Source organism: Dermacentor variabilis, chromosome 6, assembly GCF_050947875.1.
Source record: "Dermacentor variabilis isolate Ectoservices chromosome 6, ASM5094787v1, whole genome shotgun sequence".
Taxonomy (NCBI): Eukaryota; Metazoa; Arthropoda; class Arachnida; order Ixodida; family Ixodidae; genus Dermacentor; species Dermacentor variabilis.
The window spans coordinates 39,588,705-39,612,047 of NC_134573.1; the positions used below are offsets into that span (position 1 = coordinate 39,588,705).

The following is a 23,343-nucleotide window of genomic DNA, read 5'->3' on the forward strand; positions in this document are numbered from 1 at the left end:
TGGCTCTAGCAGCGGCGGAGGGTTACCGTAGAAACAGATCCCTGATAATACTCACAAACTCCAAAGAAGCGTGCAGAAATTACACGGCAGGTAAAATCAACAAAGGGGCGCTGCGAGTCCTCCTCGAGGCAGGGCTTCCGAACGAAAAAATGCTGCATACGATTTTCTGGGTGCCGGGTCACACCGAAATAGAGGCTAACCAGAGGGCCCAGAGTCTAGCTCGCGAGCTCAGATACCGAGTGGGACAGTGAATGGACCCGGATACCACTATGATGGTGGAAAAAACGTACGCGGAAATACTAAACCGTCACCGAGGCAAAAGAATATATCCACCACCCCCCCCATCTTTACCACAACACGAAGCAGTCGGCTGGCGAAGGCTGCAAACAGGAACATTCCCCAATCTACACATCCTACATAAAATGTTTCCCAGTCAATACAGATACGCATGCCCATGGTGTAGGGCCATCCCAACACTATATCACATCACATGGGAGTGCAGAAAAAACTTCTCTTTCCAAAAAGAAAAAAAAAACAGTGCGGAACAGTGGGAGGGCCTGCTCACCAGCGACGTGCTCAAAGTCCAAAAAGGATTGGTGCAACACGCTCTCAACGTGGCCAGGCTCAGAGGTGCTCTGGAATAGGGGCGCCGACCACTCAAGACGACCGAGACTTCAGTAAAACATGAAGACTTGTGTTAGCCGCTGAAAGCTGTAAATAGAGCATTAAAGTTTTTCCTTCCTTCCTTCCAATGAATGTATGCACTGCATGTTTAACCTTGCTCAGTGCTTGTAGCCTGTGCATAGGAGAGGGATAAACCATGTTTGCTTGCTTAAGGTGGTATGAGCCATTGCTGATGATGATAGTGCTTGTGCCGTTAGAACGGACGCCGCATTTTAGAGCGCAACTTCTAAGCGTCCATTCCACGTTTGAGCGTCGGCGTCGGCTTAACCGCGCGAACATGTGCGCGCCACTGCTCGCGCGCTTGCTGTCGTCGTCTTCTACCACAGCTGACTTGTTGGCGCCCCTCACCGTAACCATGCCAACGCGCTCGCGCCCCTGCTCACGCTTTTGTCGTCTCCTTCGACAGCTGGCTCCGATGCCGCTCATTATGCTAGCGTTGCCACACTGCCCCTCCCTATGTGAAGGTGTTGACGGCTCCACTCACTGCCAGTCGGTGTGCTGATTTCGGTCGCAAATTCTTTGCCTCACTATATCGTGAAATGAAAACACGTATAAAGCTGTGCTCGTATTTCTGATTAGGCAATAACGTAATTGTCGGACTCGTTTTCACGGCTATCAGGCGTATGAGCCACTTAAGGCTTTCGCCTAAAAATGTAAAGCTGTGTTTCGGAATAGAGCAAGCCATTCAGTGAACGAACTGTTACTTTATTTTACCTCTCATTGACAGAGCCAGGGAAAGCAGGTCACAGCCACATCGGTCCGCCGAAGAGATTCCGTAGCAAGAAGGTTAAAAACCTATATCGTATGAGACTTGGAAGACATTTTGGGCAAGATCAATGCTGGAGTTCGGTGTGAAACACGCCTAAAACCGTGAGAAATGGGAAACGCACTGAATAACCGAACATTGAAATTGTGGGGCCACTCGAGGTTCAACGTCTCATGTGAGTATATTTTTGTAGAATAAGGATAATGAGCGGCAGCATAGCACGACAAGTGCTGAGGAGTGTTCCGAAGGCTACAATACAAAACAACTTCTTTATCAGTTTTCGGCTTGCCTTCTTCCTCATGCGGTTCAAGCGCACGAAGCAGCAGCGAGTTATGCTAAGACAGCTTGCCGGAATAAGAAGGAGCATCGCCAAGCGACCTTCCCTCTTCCGAATTCATACGAGCACAACTGAGGAAACGAAGCCCTGCAGAACGTCTAAGCACTGGCCGCATGAAGCACTCGTCCCTTTTCGTTCAGAAAATAAGGAAGCTCAGGCCCTGCGACGGCGTGTTGGTCTTGGAGTTCGCGTCCGCCCTTAAAGGGAAGCTGAAACGGTTTTCAATTTCCATGAATTGCTGGGATTGGGAAGAACAGACCTAATAATTTACGGTTCCGAAATTTTTTTTTCGTTTTGTTAATATAAGGGGCGGAAATCGCTTTCTAAATCACCCGCGCGGACACACCCCGATCGCTTCCCGGAGCGCCGGGAGATTGTTGCCAGAGGAGAGAACCGGCGAGAGCCACGTCATGGGCGGAGACCGAGCCAACCGAGCTGCGGACCGGTGTGCTGGCATGTGCTGGCATGCCTCTTTCCGTCCTGCGCTTTACTGAACGACGCTACGAGAGATCTGCCGCCGCCGCCGCCGCCACTCACGTTTGTGTTGCGATTTTTGTAAACTTTTCTTTCCTTCTGTGCTGCGTGAGTGCCTACAGCCAAGGGCGCCCAACATGCCCTCGTTCTGTGCAGCATTCGGCTGCGCAAACACAGGCGGGCGAGACGATGTGGTGTTTCACAAATTTCCGAAGGAAAAGAAGCTTGCAGCGCAGTGGGTACGTGCGGAGAGGAGAGATAAGTTCGTGCCGACGAAATCAACTGTGCTGTGCTCGGACCATTTCCGCGACAGTGACTATCATCGGAGCTTGACAACGATGCGGGCAATCCGTATTCCAGTTAAATCGGCGCGACTGAAGCCCGGCGTTGTTCCGTCTATATTCTCCTACAAGAGAAACACCTCGCCACCTCCAAAAGCGGCCTTCGCCAAGAGGAGTGTTTTAATGTGCACACTGCAATTTTTTACCAGATGATCACCTTAGTGTCGAACAAACGGTCTACGACGAAGCGAGGTGGAGGCACAGCCGGGAATATGCACCTACGTGCAAAGTGCTTGCCGTTTTCATCCTGTTTTGCCTCTCCTCTTTGTCACGGAGCACTGTACTACAGCTGTTTGTTCGGCGCTGTTCTGATACGGTGAAATAACTGGCCGGGGGCACGCTTGCGGATTCAGTGATATTTGTTATTCGTCCTACCTCGCGGTGCCCGCAGATTTAGCTGTTCAGCATTCGTGTTCAAATCGCACGACATGAGGCGTTACGGTAATATTTTCATGCTGGCGTTAGAGTAGTTGAACTCGGCGTGTAAAAACTTCGTTCCGTAGATTTATACTTATACGGCTGCTAACACGTTCTTTTAAAAAAAAATTTCTTTTCGGTATTTTTAATTGCAGCCCGTCGCGGCAGCTTCACGTGCATGCTCGCGCGAGCAAACGCCGCTGGCACGCTGCGAAGCATAGACGGAAACGCGCGCAGTACTAAATTTTGGTGACCGGACTTCGAGCGTACCTTCCACAGCGTGGCACCTGAGGTATCAAATGGAGTGTAGGCTTGCCTAGTGACATTCGACGTACGGTTCAGCTATCGTGTTTATCACACGGCGGTGCTAAAACTGCCTAATATCTTTATGTCAACACTAGCTTGGAGCACGCATACCGATTCTTGATCGAGCCACACTCGCAAAGTCGCCGAACCATAGTATCAATATTGCACATATAATACCTCTGGTCATCTCTGGATGTGTATGGTAAGCAACTTCCATGACTGTACCTCACAGCACTGCATGTGCGCGCTTTGAAACGCGGCACTTATGTTCGCGATCGTGTATCAACGCTGAAAAAACCACGGGACTTTAGACAAGCAGCGGCAAGGTGCTTGACATCGCGGAATTGCACCCGTGTTTAGAATCTAATGAGAAGTTAGTGCTTTGGCATTCTTCCAGCAGCATGTTCCCAGTGACACTCCAGAGCATTTTTTCTCCCGTCATTGCAACGTGCAGCTACATGAAAAAAAAAAACCATACGTACCAGCTAAGATTTCCAGCGCCCGAGAAGCTGCACACATCGCTCTCGCTGTGGGCACACTCAACATCGTCGTTGCTGCCGTTGCTGCCGTTGCCGCCATCGTTTTCCGCATCGGCTGTGGGTTCAAACATGTACGGGGAAAATACAAGCTGTCGGAGACAGCGAGAACGTTCCATCTTACAACTCAGCTATGAAGCCGGAACAGCAGAACCGCGTGCTACCAGAGAGAAAGGAATGGTGCTACGCTCTGAAACGGAGACATGCGGCGGCGCCGACCGGCGACTACCGCCAACGACGTCACAGCGGCCCCGACCAATCACGGGCAACAGCGGCGTTCGCGCGATGCCCTGAGGCGCTGGTGCGCGTTTTCTTGAAAAAACAGCCGCTTGCGTTTGTTTCCGCCCTTTTTGAACCAGATATTCGTGTTCAGGGGACTCAAAACTGTAGAATGCCGCAGAGAACTCATTTTTTTCGAAAAGTGTTTCAGCTTCCCTTTAAGGACGTCACGTTCCGCCGCAGGCCGTCTGGATTGGCGTTGCCCCGATTGTTTGTTTGCACTCTGCATGGCATCGGCCAATTGTGCAAACCAGCAGCAGGGCTTACAATTGTGCAGCGACGACGGCGTGACGCCGACGTTACTAGCAAGTACAACCCACGCACACAGCAATTGCGGTCGCGAAAAGGTTTCGCTAGTTGATTCCTGCTCCTTCTGTCGGTAGTATTTTAATGGATAAATAATGCAAGCGGGCTACTTGCTTGGAGGAAGTTCGCACATACAAGGTGCTAAAGTACCTATAAGTGAAATTAGCAGCAATTATGTAGCTCAAGAACTCACTGCCATCTAAAAACCGTATTTCGTGCTTCTCTGCTACGTATGGAGGATGGTGCCCAGTCTAACGGCAAATTATATTTTATAAGATGCGTATGTATTCCTTCAATGTCGTGCACTGAGGGCAAGCTTTAGTAATGTATATGCTTGCTATCTGGCATTTCTCCCCCCATCCCCCCTGCCCACCCCCCTCTGCGTCATGTCCGCAGGATATTCCGAGTTTGAAAGCTCACAGGTTTGATTGGCAGTGCCTTGCCCGAGCTGGTTGCCTAAAGACAAAAACACACCAGAGCAAATACTCGCAACAGGATGAGGCATGTGCCTGGTGCCGTAAAAATCCGGAGACAATTGAGACCTGTAGGTGACGTCTACATTCCAGCAGTACTGCGATATTCAAGCATTAACCAGTCAGCAGTCGAGATAACTGAGCGATGTTCAGAGTATTTATGGCAAAAAAATAGGGATGAGGGTCAAGGGACTAGATTCGTCACATGCATAGGTAAGTGTACAAAATAGATATACATGCGTTGCCGAAGCGAGAAAATGTTAAGGAGGTGCAGGCAAAATGCTATAAAGTTTAAGCCGCGCAATGGCACAGCAAACAGAATTTTCCCGCTTAAACTTTGTGGTTGCAGCAGGGAACCAGTGATGGAACCCTAACCATATACGGCTCCACTGCAAAACAGCACACCGTACAGTGTGAACCACACTTGTCGAGAGGTCGAGCGAATGGCTGCAATCAGCATGGGCGAACTCTGCGGCAGTGCTAGATGCTGTGTTACAAATCTGTTTCTTCTACCGTGTGTCCCAGCTTACGATAGCCAAGCTGTTCAACGAAAGAAATAATTTTAAAAAGTACGTTTCAAAGTACAACTATAAAACGTGTGGCGTTCGGTCGCGAGTACAAGACTAACGGAGTTAATCTATCACGCACACCTAAATTTAGTCGGGATGTTATCCAGACTGCCTTTGAGAAATGCTTCGCATCTAGTACATTCGACGCCACCAACGACTACGCTGTTTGGGGTGCAGAGGACGCCTGCTAATCATGCGATGAGGATGACTTCTCTGGCATTTGCGACGAGAATGCAGCTTGTGGCATCGACTAGGGAGAATTAGTAGCCCAGCTTATGGTAAATAAACCCATGTCTTGTTCAAAGTTTTTCCTTCTAAAATATATCGCTTGATCTATTATGCTTAGGCCTGTGTGAGTTCAATATAGGGGTCAAACTATATTCGTGTGAATGAGGTACTGAAAATCTTAAGCAGTGTGCATTGATCTTCTAGATGACGGGCTTCTAAGCTGTCCAATGTGTGAGTAAAATTGTTAGATAGAATTGGTGAATGCACCGCTGGAACATCAGTGCACTTCACGGCACGTGCTTAGGGCAAACTTCTCGAAAATGATTCTACGCGCTACGTCTCTAGCAACAGGGCCTGCTATGAGCACTGGCTTCACTTTCATTCTGTAGTTGCAACATTACACTTTGTGGGCATATAGGCATTCATAGGGTAAACTTTTATTAATTGTTAATAACAGCGCCACATAGCATTTGATTTTGCGGATCATCTTTGGTTATTAGGAAAGTGAACTCGGGGTTTTGACGCGTAAATGCGATAATTTATGAAAATATTACAGAAAGAGGAGCTGGCAATGAAGTGCCTTCTTCTGCAACAAGCTTCAACGGCCGTTAGATAATTTGGGTGTCTTCTTAGATATTGCCATAGATGTACCTCTTATCCCAAGATGCACACCACTTCGCCCTATGTACCCAAAATACAGATACTGATACATGTCGGGCCGTGTGTATCATGACACTGATGAAATATATAGTGTTATTCCTGAAATATTAAATCATCTTAATTGCATTGGGGTGAGTGTAGATAACTGCATGGGGGCAAGTGTAGAAAATCTGAATTTGAATTTCATAAGAATGTTTTTAAAATTTTGATGTTTGCGTCTGTAGTATAGGTGCGATTCGCCAAGTCATAATAGTGCTGTCAAATTCTGTGTTTTCTTTACTAAACCCTTGCATTCTTTAATGGTTTGTTTGCTTTTTCTACATATAGTTATTTCGCACGTTTACACAATAACTATTGTACTCTGCCAAATTACTGTCCATTGCAATGCTCTTTTAGTATGTTCTGTCAATTTTTGTTTTTTGTCCTTCATTTTCTGCGAAAAATAAAATCTCACTGATTTACAACCCTTTGTAAGTAGTGGTAGCTGGTCAAACTGCTTGAGTGCAGCTTTTACTCTCGCCATCCTTCCTGTATGAAACACGAAAGTAAACATTCAAGATACATGTGTCTTCAACACTACCTAGCCCTTCCGGGGCGAACTAAAACGCCACTAAGACCACGTGTTATGTGAGAGAGAGAGAGAGATAAACCACCTTTATAGAAAAGTCTATTCTCGGTTCGAAAAGCTAACGGAGAGGCCGGCAGGCTAGCTCCGTAAAGCTTCCCTTTCCGTCTGATGCAGGCCAGGCCTCGAACCGTAGCGGTGTCCTCCGCAGGCCGGACAGCCCAGAGCTGTTCTTCTTAGCGTTCGCGGAGTAGTATAGCGTCCCACTGCTCAGGGATTTTACAGCGAAGCTGTTAAGGGCTACTTTCGCCAGGACCGTGTCCGTGTGATAACACAAAACTGTCATCATCAGGATTGGTTCCAACATCGTAACCAATTTCACGTCGAAGCTGCTAAAGGCTAGTTCCCCCAGGATCGTGCCCGTGTGCAGGCACAAAACTCACCATACGTGAGCCGATCCCGAAGACAATGCAATGCCTAACCGACCCGTGGCGGAGGTGAAGCAGACGTGAAGCACTGCTCCTACGTGGGCCATTCTTGAAGATAGTGCAATCTCGGGCCGACCCGTCGCCGAGGTGCAGTTCGCCATTAAGGGGTCCACATACGCAGCTTCGCAGGTCATCCTTCGTTATAGAGTGGAAGAGCACTGAGCTTTTATTTTAGCATTGTTGTTTATGCTGTGCGTGACACTGTTTGGAGCTGATGGGCATGCCAGTATAACGGGATGTAGGTCCGCACATGGTGCATTGCATGCCTTACAGCGTGATGAGTAAGCTTCCGGCTGTATTCGGTGCATGAGTAGTGGTGTAGAAAAGGTGCATGTTTGTAGGAGTCTCGGTGTAGTTGCTTGGTGTTTGTTTAATGATTTGTCAGGAGAATCGGGCTAACATTGCGGCCAATGTCCTCGCTAAGTTAAATGTGTCTGGAAGAACTTCTAAAAACTTTGTGAGAACTCTTTAACACGTTTTCGAAAATGGTATATGCGGGCAAGGTTTCAAAATGGCTAGTCGTGTGCGCGCAGCATTGTAAAGTATAATAATTATTTACAGGCCACTAATATTCTTATTGCAACCACTCGAAAAAAACAGCTTCGCTGTAATCGGATTGCTATTTTGCAAGGTCGCACAAGTCTGCTGTATTTTTCCTTAGGCGACAATGGATGCTCTCATACACTAAGATAAATGCATTTGCCTGTCTCGCCCGTATACACTCGGCTGCAGGAAAGCGGCAAAGGATACATATATTCGTTTTACAAGGGTCATATTTACGCACATGGTTCACCTTACAATTTATTCCAAGATTACAAGGGTGCCTACGTGTACACCTTTTAAATGACACGGAAGTCGCATTTTATTTGCCCAGGCCCGCAAGAAACTACATCCACGTCATACTGTTGGGCAATATTCTAAAACCCATGGGGCAGTTTGCGCGCGTACGTCGCGACGAGAGATGAAGTAAGTGATTGTGCTTTCAGCAACACTGCCTTGTTTATGAAATGGAGGCAAGGTTCTTTGACTCTTATACAACAAATTCGAGACGCCCAAGCCGAGCGTTTCGTCAGTTTGATTGGTTCTTCAGTGATCCATGGTCGCGTAATTTAGCGTTATAAGAAAGCTATTTGTTTACTTAGATAATCATCTTCAATGGTTCTAGCACACTTATTTTTTCAGCAAGCTGATGGGGTATCGCCGGCAGGCGCGAGGAATCAAAAAGGCAAAAGTTTATCGGCAAGTTATGTATCAGTGAGGCACAGAAGTATTACGCATGCGTCTAAAAACGATTTCTTTAGCGAATGTAAGCGTGGGTGAATAACAGGTATGATTTCCTTGCCCTTAAATTCATTCACAGCCCCTCCATTCCTCGCCATAATGACGACGCAACGCGTCGTGCTACTTATCGTATTCATCGAAACAAAAAAGAACACGCGTTCTAGCTTCACCTAAAACACGCAAGGAGCGCCACCGTATGTGCGACCTATAAAAGCAAGACCGTGGGCTCGCTCTTCAGAACCTTTGGAACGCGTGGCCGATTGTGACCGCTCGAAACACTATGGCGCATTTCCTAGCCGTCTTTGTTCTCTGCTTAGCGTCTGCAGCAGGTAAGACACGCACAAATGCCGAAGCTACTCGGAAATTGTGGTTAGGAGTATTTCGCACCGCAGGTTTGCCTGGTCATTGCCTAATATTTTTCTAAGCAATTCAGAGGTGCCGACTTCGTATTATGCTGTTTTGCTTGTAGTGGTTTCAGATTTTCTCTCCGGGTGGGGGAGGTCGCTACGCGATTACGACAGCTTCGAATTCATTCTATTGAACATCCTTGAATCCTCTCGCGACCATATAACTATTTCATATTTAAAACCCCTTTCAACTTTATTTCTCTTACGTGTTGTGCGTTGTTGAAGTCGACGCTTTAACTTGTTAGCTGCTATAGGGCTAGAAAAGGTCTGCGACTCCATGTTTTGTAAGATGCTGTTATTTCGCGCAGTGTCGCGGCCTTTTTCCACAGCGCTTTCCTCACGATTTGCAGATGCGGCATCTGCAAGAACCGACGTCGCGGAAGCGCGCATTTCGGACAGCGGCCGCACCTTTGGCGCCCTCCTGCCGCTGTCGCTGACCCTGATGCCTCTGCTAGCACCGGTCATCAGCAAGAGCGTGTTTATGGTCTTGCTTTCGGGGGTCGCATACCTGGCACTGTTCGTCGGGTCTTTCTTCTTTCCCCCACTCGGTGCCCTGATAGGCCTCGGACCAGGTGGCCTGCGCTCCTTCGAGAACAAACTTGACCCGAGCGAGAACGGCATCGAACGCCTGACCCGCGTCGTCCGTCAGGCCATTGCCTCCACCGAGGAATCCGTCACTGGGGGGACTACGGAATGCCGTCAACGGCTAGTCTGCGAGCTGTCCAAGGCGGTGTCCGACGGAGTGCCCACCATTGAAATGTTCGACAACTACTTCAGGTGGCTTTTTCATTATTGTTGCGGTGGCATCGTCACAATGATTGCTACGTCTTGCCCCTGTTGCAGTCAAATGCGCAGGCCCCTCGCATTATTGTGTCATCTGTCCCGCTTTGCATCGCGGACTGCGCAACAATAATATTCATTGTGTGAAATGCCATGCCAGTGCTACGTTCAAGTTTAAAATTTTTGTGTTGGCTGCATGGTTCACGCTCATTTTTAGCTTATTTGGGCTTGCCTTGCAGTCCTCGGGACGTCACATTCCGCAATCGTCCTTTGCCTTTTATAGGCACAACCCGCCGTCCTTGTCATAGTTCCTGAGGATTGTCTGCCAGCATTTTTGTAACTGCGCCTTCTCCGTACAACAAACTTTGTAGCGATGTCTTGATTATCAACCACCTTCAATATTCCGACAAAACTTAATACACGACAGGGCTATTCACTGCATGTGGTTGCCGTGTTCGTCGATGTCTCATGCTACACCATCTTTTTTTTCCTACGCTGCTTTCTAGAAACCGATCTACAGAGGCTGATTCTTATGCCGGTGCCTGGGCAAGCGGATGGCTACAGCGCGACTGTGCACGTTTCTACAAAGATTGCGATCGCACTTCCATCGACAGCCTGTCTGCCATTGTCACGGTGCTAGGCGGACCCGACGGCTACTTCGGCTCCATGCTGAGCAGGTTCACAAACAGTACAGCTCCTCCTATCGAGGAGCCCACGACAGCCTCATGGCTGGCCACGACTTTCCAGAGCATGCGCACAACCACACCACCACCGCCGTTGTTTCATAGCACGGCGCAACCATCGTGGACAACCGTCTTGCAGAGCCTCGTCACCCTTGCCGGTGCACAACATTTCCAGGAGTTTGTCTCTTCCCACACGACACCCGCGCCAAGCTCAACAAAACAATAGCGTTCTCGCTGAAGCAGGTACCATGTTCAGGGGGCCCGAACTACTGCTCACGCACCGGTGACTATACACATATTTTTAGATCGACTCGGTGACTCATCTACACTTACACAGTGCACTTGGCTGCAATAAAGACTTTTATCTCATGCACATCATTGGTTCATATGGTCGTCAATTTCATCACTGGCTCCTTCCCAGACAAAATTCCTTGTGGTATCGCAGCTGCTACCATTTCTATTCTCGTAATTCTGTCGCATACGACGGTTTCTTTCTCTATGTAAACCTCCCAGGATTCTCCCGTCTGCGTCTGAAGAACTCAAACTGTTCCGACTGACTACAAACATAGCGGATCCTTCAATGTGCCCCGATCGTGTCACTGTACACATGGGGGTGGGGGCGGAAAACATTCGGATAAAAGAGCAGTCCCTAACCATCGAAGCTACAACATACTGATGTACATAGGGAATTGCTCACAGAATTAGTCATGCAGTTCATCATTTTGATCGTCATGCTTAAATTCTCTCGATGTAAACATCAAGCAGCGCAATAGCACAGCAAACAGAATTTAGCCAGTTACATTCTGTGGTTGCAGCAGGAAACCAGAGATTATCTCTAGGCCGTTTTCTGCAAAACATAATGCACGCTTTCATCAGTACTTCGTTACAGCGTATATGTAGTGCGCCCCCAACGGGTGCCATCCTTGCTCTTAGGCGCCGCTCTTGCCGTGAGCGTCGGCGTAACCGAACGAACGTGCGCCGCGAAAAATGAAAACGAACGCAGGGAGCAGCGGGAGATGAAAGACGATCGTGCAAGAGAAGGTTGTAGCGGAAGCATGAGGCGGAGGGGAGACGGCCTGCGGAGAGCTGCAGGCGTCCATGGAATCCGTAGCCCCATGGGTGATCTCATCTGCGCTTCCGAAGGGAGAGAGGGGCGCAGGGTGCCGTGATGTGGGGAGGGCTACGCCCGTCCACGGCGTCAGCTGCTGAGGTCAGTTCGCGGTATCAGCGTATGTGAAGCGGTTCACTGCTGCAAGGGGCGACAGCAAGCGGCTAATGGTAAGACCCTCGATGTGACGCCACCATGAGTGTTGCCCCGCAGATAGTGGTGGCACTACTCCCCCGCGACGAATGGCCGCTCTCGTCGTTGATGGAGCAAAAACGTGAGAAGAAAAGCGTAGCGCCGGGCAAGGCGGACTGTGCGCCGACCACGGCTACGATATAGCGCCACAGTAGCGCGTGTGGTCTCTATGGAAACAAAGCGCTACATAAGTGGAGGTCTGCTTGCGGCGGCTGCTGTGAATTGCACCCCCGTTTCATTCACGCGCTGCCTCTCGCGATCTCCCGATTAGCGACGCGGATGCGCCACACTTCGCTCCGTTTGCAACGTGCCGCACCAGACAGATTCTTCGCTCCTGCAGCCAATATAATGCGTAACGAAAACACTTATAGAGCTGCGCAAAAATTTCGCATTATGGAGTATCGTAATCATCACTGAATGTTTCTTACCAATGCCTTGCATCACTACTTGCATTGTCGGCGTATCCTCGTAGACAATAGACAGTTTTAGTTGGGCGTCCCCAACCACGCACGTACGCACACCGCGAGGTCGTGCGTACGTAGCGAAGCGCGCACGCACCAAACGGCAACAGTTGGCCGGACGCAAAAATTGAGAAGAGTATTGCTGTCTTGCACGCGCGGGAGTCTGTAATATGCTACTCAGCGCCGCCATATGGCAGCTACTGAGACTGTGTAGCTATATCAGCCGCCATGAAGTCAAACCACAAGGCGGGGTCATATCTTCGGCAAGAGCCATATCGAAAAATGCGCTCTCGTGGACACGCGAGAACGTCCTTCAAAGCCCACAGAGGCCGCGGCGTACGCTGCGCAGCTTTTGAAAAGCTGCGGACGCACGCAAGGGGCCGTGCGTACCCTGCGTACTGCGCATGTGCTCTGTCGCCGACGCGGCTTTCCTGCCTACGCCCAGCTGCTGCGGACGCCCAATTAAACCTCTCTATTAGCTTGAAAACTAGGAGAAAGCAAACACGCGCGGAGTCCTTTATTTGCTTCGTTTGCTTTTAAATGTGCCATTCAAGCCATATATTACAGGTATTTTTCAGTCACCACCGATGACTGAGAAAGTCAATAATCAACTAGCAAACGAGGTTGTTGCTTGTTAGCGCATTCGTCATGCTTTGGCGACCGCAAAACACCTGCATAGATTGTTGTGTGCGACATGAAGGCAACATTACACAGAACCATTTCAGCTGAGGTAGCTGAAAGGAAGTATCAATCACGGACCACGGCCTTCTAAATTTTTTGGCACAACTCTCATTAACGGAAAAAACTGCTCCCTTCTATGACCCTAAAATTCTGCAAAGTAGCAAACCAGCTCGTACACGCTTCCTGCAGTTGCTGAGACAATCGAATAGAATAATAAATGCGCGTAGACTAGAGCTTCTTTTATTTTTCTTTTTTCTTACCTTATTCGTGGTCGTGCTGCGCACTTTCGTGATGCTATTCAGGATAGCGTCGCTTTTTCATTTCACCAGTCAGAAGTCACGCTAGCCTGCGCTAATTACCCTTTTCTTTCACGTAACTCGTATTCTGCTGTTTCCGCAAAGTGAACAAATTTAGAAATGCCACAAACTATTTCACTGCTGTGGTGCGCCGTCCTCGATAAAGCACTTAGCACAGAAGCGCCCCTCTTTGAGCATTTTTTTTATTATTATTGTCATCATTTGTGTACGTTCCGACATGTCACAATGCCGTCACAACCTACAAAACGACAGCCTGGCTCGTTTTTTGCCGGAAAGGCTAACGCAGACGCGCAAAGTAGCGCGTTACACGATCCCTGCGCGTAGCGACAACACTGGGATTGCAGAGGAAGCGGCATCTCGCGCTATCTCGCCGCCCTCGTCTATTTTCGTCGTCGCTGGATAATGCGAGCGACACCGGCTACGATTTTCAAGCGGCAGTGCGCGTCCGCCTCGCCTTCGTAACAGCGCTCGCCGTGCAACGAAGGCGCGCTATCGTTCGCTCGACACAACCACCGCTATCTCGGTGGTGCGTCTGGGCCTCATTCCCGATACAGCGGGCATCCCGGACGCAGAGTCGACGGGGCGAACAACATGGCTAGTTTTCGGGAAGGGCTCTGCGCCCTGTTCCTCGAGGCGTTTGTCTTCTTTTGGTGCAACGCGGTTCGGCTGTTGTTTTGGTTTCGCTACCTGTGGACGAAGCCCCACAGGGCGCCCCCCGTGAAGAACGAGCTGCTCCTGCGATCCGCCGTCCGCCTGGCAGCTGAAATCAGAGAAGGCAAGGTGAGTTGAAACACGATGCTTGCCGGCTCGTCGTTGTTCTACGCATACGCTCACTTTTAACGCTACATTGGGCGATGTCAGTAATTAAGGAAGCGAAAAGTGGGAGGCATCGCATCAATTGCATGTCTGTGCTTTTTTCACGCTATAGCGGTAAAGGCCCCGTACGTGTAGCAGAATATACGGTGTCGGCGTCGATGGAGTTGTCTGTGAACGAAAATTTTCGTATGTAGTTAGGTGTATGTCACGCCTTGCTATATGCCACGCCTTGCTATACGACATGCGGTATATAGGCGTGCTATATTGCCAGGCCATTTTATCACTAAAGTTGCTAATGCCTTGTCTTACATTCTTGACAAAGTTATTTCTCGCACTTTTGAGAATGACAGCCCACCAACAAATGTCATGAAACACCGGTAGTGCATGCCTTTTATGTTAAGTCTTCTAAGACCTAAATATTTAACGTGCGAGACAATAACAATAACCTGAAAATCGCATATTTTTGGCGTGCCTGTGAACTACCTCCGGCATCGGCCCACGCAAGAGGCCGCGTTTCCACCAAGGAGCTCGCCTTCGCGCATAGAGTTCGCCGCCAGTGTTTGCCGGTAAACATTAAGGTTGCGTAAGCCGCAGTTTCTGGGTAACGTGAGAAGCAGTTAGGGATCTTCTAGTTACATTAGTTACGTTCTAGTTACATCTTAGTTACATTCTAGTTACATTCTAGTTACATTCTAGTTACATCTTCGCATTACAGTCATAAAGGCAAGGCTTGAGCGGCCTCTAAATTTTTTTTTCTCATCTGCTCTTGCCATTTGTGTGCAGTAATTTGCCAATCAGATGTGGGGAAAAATGGCAAGTATATTAGAGAACATTTATACTATAATTTAATTTAAAAAATCACTGTATTCTCGGGATTTGGCACACAAGAGTTGCGCACAGCTGCCTTTTTGCGAATGATCAATACGCGCTTGCGTACCACAGCGAGAACAAATAATTACTTCATGCATTTTAGCTTTCGACACAGGTGTGAAAGGCAGAGGCCTCTCATATTGCCGCATCGCAAATATATAGAATAGGCCAGCAAGCCGGAGCTTTGCTGCGAGGTAAACTGTACACTTTTCTCGAATTTTGCGTCGTTGCTAGAAATGTCAATTTTCTCTACCGTTTACTCACATGCAGCATCGTTGTTCCGTTATATTCCTATGATTTCACACAGAACCTTTCGTACACTGAGCCTGCGCTTAGCGCCCTACAGCTGTTATGACTGTTACGCGGCTTAAAACAAAAATATACGCGAAGGTGCCTTCATATGCATCCGTCAAATGGTCTTCCCGTGGTGTCTTCTTGAAAACGCAGTATACTGTGCCCCGAAATTTCTTTTTTGTAGTCCTATGAAATCGAATAGAGTCTGAAAAGTTACCAGGGTGTTCACGATGCTCATGTTTTGAATTCAGCGCTGGAGCTATTTGGTCCGGTGCCCTAACTTTTCGAGCCTGCAAGAACAAACGGTACAGACGGAGTATGTTGTGCTCGGGGTTTCGCGCGAATTCGGGCGCTAAAAAAAGGTTTCCTATTTATTTTGAGTGCCAACATGAATATTCATTAAAATACAGCTAACAAACGCCCTATGCGTGATTACTTCTAGATATATAAGAACGCAGCAGAGCTGCATGAAATAATTGACATCTGAAAGTTCGAAACTGCAGTTGAAATAGTGGGTCGTGCGAATGTTACGCGCACGAACACGTTGAAGACACCCACATTCGTTTTGGGGCATTCGGACGTGATACACTTATACGCTACACCGACATCGTGGCATCTGTCGCTAACTGTGGGGTATGTTTAGCAACAATTAAATAAAGTACTAAGCTAGTTGGTGCGACACTTCTTACACCCGCAGTTAACAGTACTCGCAACAGCAAAACGAAGGATAACAAACACGTCGTCTAATGCTATCTTCGGCTGGTCGTTTCTGAGCGCTCCCGCGAGCGGCGTTGTCTTCGGCTGGTTGAAAGAGGGTGCACGCCTGCGTTCGGCTGGTTCTTCTCGATTGCTCTCCTCCATCTTGGAGCGCTCTGAGGCGCTCCGAGCTCCGAGCCCTGTCGTCGGAACAGTCATCGATATTGAAACGTCATCGCAGCGCCGCGTCGCTGCTGTTGGCGACGGCGAACCGTAACCTTGGCAACCTAGGCCACTGCATGCTGGCGTCTCGACCAACGCTTGCCCCGCCGGCACAGCGCCGGAGCTTTGGATAGGCGAAGCATCGGACGTTGGCAGTAGTCACGTGGTTTCGCACCAGCAATTTCTTCCTCCGAGAGCGAGTCGCACGTTCGGCTTGCGCGCTTGTCCTCTACCTTTGAGCTCGGGAAACGGCCGATCTACCCGACTCTGCTTCGGGGCATACAGGCGACCAGTCGAAGATACCATTAGTGTGTTTTCTCAAGTCCCGCTAAACGCCGCTATTACGATAAGCGTATCTCGAAGGCCACTCTCGTAATCCGACAGCCATTCTTCGGCGCTGGTACTTCCCGACGAGTGTTTTGCTCGCACCCACTATCGATCTTAGGTCCTTAATGAGGCAGTTTTCGAGCCACTTATCACATTTGTTGCCTGCGCTCAGTGCAAGCTGAGATAAACACACTGTTCGAGTAGTGAAGTATAAGATGTCGAGATTCAATGTTCATGCGGCCCTACTATAAGGCGCTGCGTTACACGAATGGTTTTGGATTCTCAATTGCGGTAACATTTATTTCCGTATCCCCACTTTAACCTCGCTTTGAAGTTGTGCCAGCGTAACTTGGTTCCTGTATATGGCCGCTGTCAAATATTCATCGCGACAGATACATTAAATGTAAAAGCATTTCTTTTCGTGCCAACATTCACTTTCCTCAGGCTAGCTAGTTATTTAGGCACGAATTACATCAATGAGTAAATAAGAAAGATAAGTTACCGTCGTTATTTGCCTCGGAACCAAGTACTCCCCGGGTGTAGTAAATGCGCTGTACTACTTCAAAATCTTAATACACATAGACATGTTAAAAGAAATAAACAACCTTGTAACAACTCTGCCTAGTTTAGAAAATGATTCTAACGTATCACAGAAAAGTCGCCATCTAGAATATATGTCCCTCAACTTCTTATCTTGAGGCGCGAAAGAAACAGTGACGCGCGGTCAGACATGAACATTCGCCAACTTCCGACTAATTTTGTTTTAAAATGGCACCGTTTAAAGTGTTGTTGGAAGTGCGTGCGGGTGGGGGAGGGGGGAGCGGGAGTGGAGGAGGGCGGTTTGTGCGTCTCTTGTCATTGTTCATCCTTCGGGCGTCAAGTTTACTAGTGATGGAATACCAACTACTTCTCTCTCAAACCCTAATTAAATCCCTTCTCACAGCTAACACAGCTGGTCCACTTGAATGCATATATTCGGCAGGGATGCACAATGCCTAAAGTTGTTAAGATACTTTTTTTTTTACCTGAAGGGGTCCTGCGAGCGACAACGTGAGCGGTCGGTACAATAACAGAAGATAAGATAATATTCATGATGAGCACATAGTACATGCGGGGCATTGCCGTGCGTTATCGCGGGTAGACACAGCTTCTTCAACGGCGAATTTGAAGCAAGCAGAGTTGATGATTGGAACAGTAGACAGTTTTAGTTACACGTACGTATTGCGTACGTAGAGCTTCTACGTGTCAGCAGTGCGCATGCGTAAGACGTAGCGGGCGCGCGCTCGTCTCACGGACGTACGTGAGATTCAATTCCTTGCGTGCGTTTCTTGTGCACGTAGACAGCTTCGCGTGGGAGTTCCGCGAGATCACGAACAAGCGATAGCGGGCCGCGCGCGCGCAGACGGCTCGCATCGAAACACGGCGACAGGATTGGATTGGCTACCGCCGTGTTCACATTTCCCGATAGATGTGGCTACGGGGTGCCTATTGGCGTGCGTCGCGTACGTGTAGCTAAAAGCGTTTCAGATGGCGTGCACGTAAGGTACGTAGGATTTTCACGTTTGCGTACGTGAAGCCTCTACGTACGTGTAACTAAAACTGCCTAGTATGAATGAGGAGGCGATTACAGTGACGCGCAATACTTAAAAAAAAACTGCTGGAACGTTAAGGTAGGATCACGTGGAGCGAAGATGGCATTGGGCTGGGTGGTGCGGGGCACCAGACGGACGGGTATGATGAGTTCGTTGTTAGGCTGTAGCGAATAAAAAAAAGCCTGTGGTAAACCTGTAGTCGAGATATTCTGCGAAGATTGGTCTTAATGGGAAGTTTGTGTTGCCTATATTACCGCCGCGAAACTGCGCTGCTGTAAACATAATCAGCTAAAACGAATTTAGTAGAACTTGATTCTTGACAGATTTGAGTGTTTTAATCAGGTCTGTTTGGTAATGGTAAAATAAATATACTGCCCTCGGATATTTAAGTAAGGGCAGACAAAAGTTTTGTAGGCTAAATCTCAACAAAGAAAAACGCGACACGATTGTTGCCCCGGATGTAGCCTAGGGTACAATTTGTAGAATTAGCAATTCGATTACCCGCCGCTGTGGCTTAGCGGCTATGGTGTTGGGCTGCTAAGCATGAGGTCGCGGGATCGAATCCCGGCCGCGGCGGCCTCATTTCGATGGAGGCGATATGCAAGAACGGCCGTGTCCCGTCCATTGGGGGCACGCTAAAAATCCCCTGGTGGTAAAAATTAATCCGTAGTCCCGCACTATCGCGTGCCTCATAATGAAAGCGCGGTTTTGGCATGTAAAGGCCCAGAATTCAATTCAGAAATTTGATTAATGAGAAGGGTACAAATGAGGTCTTGGGAAATGTAAGCACCGTAGTAGTTGAATGAGTCAGCGAACCTTATAAGAGAAATGTTATGCGCGTAGTGGTGGTGGTTCAATAGTTGCCAATACTGCAAAATGAAGTTAGTATACTCTTATAGAAGTTGGAACATCAACCTCTTTTTCGAGCCACCTTCTCTTTGTTGACAGTCGCAACTTTGGCATACCGATTCCACTACTCGCTTTCACGGGCCGTGCATGCGTGATGTACGCAGCGCCACAGTTGTCCTTAGCGTCGTGGATCTCGTCGCAATAAACATACGCCAACCCACGAATCAAGCTACGTGGCAGTGTAACGCTGAAACGCTATGTCCCATATAACTATCAGACTTGCGGAACAGCTCTCCTTGCTTAACGTACGTAGCGTGTTAGAACGGTGCAAATATTACCGCTCACAGAAGTGTGCATCTAGCGCACTAACCGAACGAGTCTACAAGTGAGCTGATGTGAAATCATTGCGCGTTGTTTTGGATCAAGCTTAAGAGGAAGCTTTAGCTCGGGCCCAACTCCGATGCTGCCTATTGAAAGACGTGTAAAAAGCAAAAGCGTTTTTCCAAGATAAGCCCTGGACCTATATTAATAAAATGTGTTGCATGTGAAAGAGACAGTTAAATTCTGGTGACCGTTGGAAGCGGAATTTCGACGTAGAGCCTGCATTTCAGAAGTAACTGCAGAAGATTAAGAAGTTTGAAAAAAAAGTAGAAGCACAAAGTTTAATAGCTCTGTATCAAAACACGTGTCGCAGTTTTGTAAACGGCATCCGCTAGATCATTGAAAGCGGACAAATTTGGTACGTAGTTTTAGATCTCATGTGAATTTACTTTCTGCAGAAGGGTTCTGCAAAAGCTATATTCTCATATTAGTAATTTTTTTAGAATCATGTGTAGCATATCAATTTTGCCCGCTTTAGATGTACTGTTAGGTGCAATTCATATAATTGTGATATCATTGCTGAGTTAGAGTTCTAAACTCGATGGTTTCGATTTCAGAAATTTTTCGATTTTTTCCACTTGCTAATAAAAAATTTACGGCCAACATTAAGAATTCGTGACAAACAGTAACTATATTTCAAGCTTTTCTTTCATATGCAGCAAATTTCACCAAATCTTGTGCAGTGGTTACCGAGAAAAAAGCATTGATCTTTTAGATGTTTAGATTGGAGCACCCAAGCGGAAGCTTCCTCTTCAGAGAGACTCGGCTTGAAAGATTTGTTGGAGGTGCCCAAACGACCATGTCTCCTTTTGTGCTGCGTAGTCGGCGTTTTAGGTGGCAGCTCTTTGACGTTATTTATTTATTTATTTATTTGCGATACTGCCAGTCTCTGTGAGACCAAGGAAGGTGGGCGTTGTATGAGACAGATTTACAAAAATAAACAAGTCATGCTACATGGTACAGTAAAAGAAAAAAAATGAGAACAAGCTTCCTTCCCTTACAAAAATTTTTATAGAAAGTCCATAGACAGTCTATAGACATTTGTCTATGAAGTCTATAGACTGTCTATAGACATTTCTTTAGACTAGTCTATAGACAGTCTATAGACTTATGGCCATGCACTTTTTATAGACTAGTCTATAAAAAGTCTGAGTCTATAGACTGTCTATAGACAGTCTATAGACTTATGGCCATACTTTTTATAGACTAGTCTATAAAAAGTCTGAGTCTATAGACTGTCTATACACAGTCTAGAGACTTATGGCCATACACTTTTTATAGACTAGTCTATAAGAAGTCTGAGTCTATAGACAGTCTATACACTGCCTATAGACAGTCTAGAGACTTATGGCCATACACTTTTTATAGACTAGTCTATAAGAAGTCTGAGTCTATAGACTGTCTATGGACAAGTGTATAGGCTTACAGTTCTACTTTTGTAGACTGAAGTCTATAGAATGTCTACAGATGAGATTTGTCCGTAGACATTTTATACACTTCAGTCTACAAAAGTAGAACTATATATACAGTTCTACTTTTGTAGACTGAAGTCTATGGAATGTCTATATACAAATGTATATAGATAGTCTATAGACATTCTATAGACTTCCGTCTACAAAAACAGAACTTTATAGTCCGATGCACTTTTTTTCTATGACATTCTGCAGACATTTGTTAACAAATATGAATTTTTTTTAATCTATAGGCACTCTATATACACAGACATCTTATAGACAAGTCTACAAAGAGTGTATAAGGCCATAACTCCATAGCGGCTATCTAGAAGTTAGTTTACATTTTTGTTTACATGCGGTAGCAAAAAGTTTTGAATGTATTTATGCATGTGCACCTGTTCCTTTTCATCTGCACTTATGCATTACCGTTTGTAGATTAATAATGCTTCTGAAGCAGCTGTACTTTCATATATGTTGCATAAACAGAAAGAATTTATATAGTGCTGAATCATGCAGTGCGAAAAATAAAACAAATGCACCAGCAATGCATTCACCGTTTTTATTGCTCGATATAATAGATGAATTCCTTAAATTCATGTCGTATGCTATTATGGAAACAGATTAAATATTTACACTACTCCTTGGCAAGCATGGTCGCCAGGCTGGCCTTGACCTTTGTGTCATTAGTCCCAAAGGTGCTGCAGGTGTATGCTGCAAATAAGTAGATGCAGCAATATGAGGCAAAAATAACAAGTGTATATTCTTTGTGTGTTCATTAAGCAGCTTAATATATTTGCTCAAACCATCTAAGTCAATACTTAATGCGGTTTAACTATGACTAATGGCTGCTTGTCAATACAAATCAGCACCTTTATACAATGTTTTATTGCATGGTATGGTGAACAATTAAACAGTCACAACTGCTGCTCGTGCCAGCAACAGTATGTTCCCTTTTATGACAAGTTCATATATGATGCATTATTGTACTTATCCCAAATGGTCTCTACATTTATTGCTGAAACGTCACCCAGTTGGGCTGTCTGTACATTTTTTTTGGCTGGTAGTTAAGTATGCCCGTGCAGAGGGATATTTTCAGAAGACGTGACTGGAATATTCACAGTATCATGCCTAAGATTGTAATTTATTTTGCTTAATACACATTTAAATGTCTTTCTCATACTTTTAAATGAATGGGTGATTGGCCATAACTTCAACGGAAAGCAGATGGGCTGATTGTATCGATATGGTCACTTAATTTGTTACAGGTAATGAGGCCTCTTGGGCGTGCTAACAGGTTTCCAAGTTAGGTATACCACATGAGCACCCGAAATACCACACGAGCACTTTGTGTCATGGCACGACAGATATGTACCTCCTAGGAAACAGAACTGATAGTATAGTTCGAATGAATTCTATTACAGTAAATTATTTAAGGTGCTTTGAAAGATGAAACTTTTTTCTAGGCTATTGAGGCTCAGGACGTTTAGTTAACGCAAAAAAAAACACATATTCAGTAAGAAATGCCTTGTCAGTAAGCTTGACTTTCTTTTATTTTTCAATGGAACCAATTTCCTACAATTTTTATCAGGCGAAACGTTTTAAAAATATATTTAACTCAGAGATTCTCTGGAAACTTTGTATGACATATAACAAGACAGCATACCTATGTGGCCATTTTAAAATTTTCCGATCTTTTTCCAAGCCTTCCCTGGCTGTTTTCATGAAAATTTTCTGGCAATCTATGATGCCTGCAGCTTAAGTGTAATAAAAAAAATATTGTGGTTTAATGCTTGCCTAGTACTGCCAGTCCATAATATTTAGATAAAACGAATAACACGTCAGTCACTTGACATGCAGTATTAGATTCAACTGACTTGAATCCCTTGATTAATAAAGCTGACAAGGGCTTCGGCAAGTTCGTAATTGATGGCCACACGAGTACAGCACGGAAGACACAGAGACACACGTAAAGCAAATGCAACAATGTGAGGAAAAACTATACAATGAGTTATACAATTAGTTATTTTTACGGTTCAATAGTAGTTTTCAATATAATTTGCTCTCATCACTTATGCCTATAGTTAACTTTGTTTACCTCTGACTAAAGACTACATGGCGATATTAATCAGTACCATTATGATGTTTCGTTATACTACAGTATGATAAGCAGTTAGTAATGGTCGCCCGTGCCAGCAACGGTACGTTTCGTTTTAAGACAGGTTCATGTGACACACAGTGTACTTATAAAAATAAAAGAAATGCGAGAATCCCAAACGATTCCTATAATAATACTTGTTGAAACAAAGATACCCGGCTGGACTGTGCACATTTTTCAGGTGTTAATGCAATATGCCCGTGCCGAACGAACATGCTCAGCATACTGACTGCAGTTTTGAACAATCACGTTAAGATTTGCAATTTATTTCCGCTTAGAACAGTCTGCAATGTCTCTTTTCTCATACTTCGAGATGAATACATTTGCTGCACTTTCAGTAGAATGCAC

At 46.5% G+C, this 23,343-nt stretch overlaps 2 protein-coding genes across 2 annotated transcripts in view; both read left to right on the top strand.

Moving 5' to 3' along the window:
- Positions 1-8,965: 8,965 nt before the first annotated feature.
- LOC142584131 (uncharacterized) lies at positions 8,966-10,955 on the top strand. Its single transcript, XM_075694305.1, has 3 exons — positions 8,966-9,039; positions 9,468-9,894; positions 10,404-10,955. Exons 1-3 carry the CDS (start codon positions 8,991-8,993, stop codon positions 10,804-10,806), a joined length of 879 nt encoding a protein of 292 aa, XP_075550420.1. The 5' UTR covers positions 8,966-8,990; the 3' UTR covers positions 10,807-10,955.
- Positions 10,956-13,753: 2,798 nt separating this feature from the next.
- LOC142584741 (fatty-acid amide hydrolase 2-A-like) overlaps positions 13,754-23,343 on the top strand; it is a 108,093-nt gene continuing 98,503 nt past the window's right edge. Inside the window, exon 1 of the mRNA XM_075694969.1 lies at positions 13,754-14,119. Within this exon, the coding sequence (XP_075551084.1) occupies positions 13,931-14,119 (189 nt within the window). The 5' untranslated portion in view covers positions 13,754-13,930. The remainder of the gene's footprint in view (positions 14,120-23,343) is intronic.

Coding starts and splice junctions, on each gene's coding strand:
- LOC142584131 (XM_075694305.1), top strand. CDS start 8,991: ATGGCGCATTTCCTAGCCGTCTTTGTTCTCTGCTTAGCGTCTGCAGCA. Junction 9,040..9,467: donor CTGCTTAGCGTCTGCAGCAG/GTAAGACACGCA, acceptor CACGATTTGCAG/ATGCGGCATCTGCAAGAACC. Junction 9,895..10,403: donor ATGTTCGACAACTACTTCAG/GTGGCTTTTTCA, acceptor GCTGCTTTCTAG/AAACCGATCTACAGAGGCTG.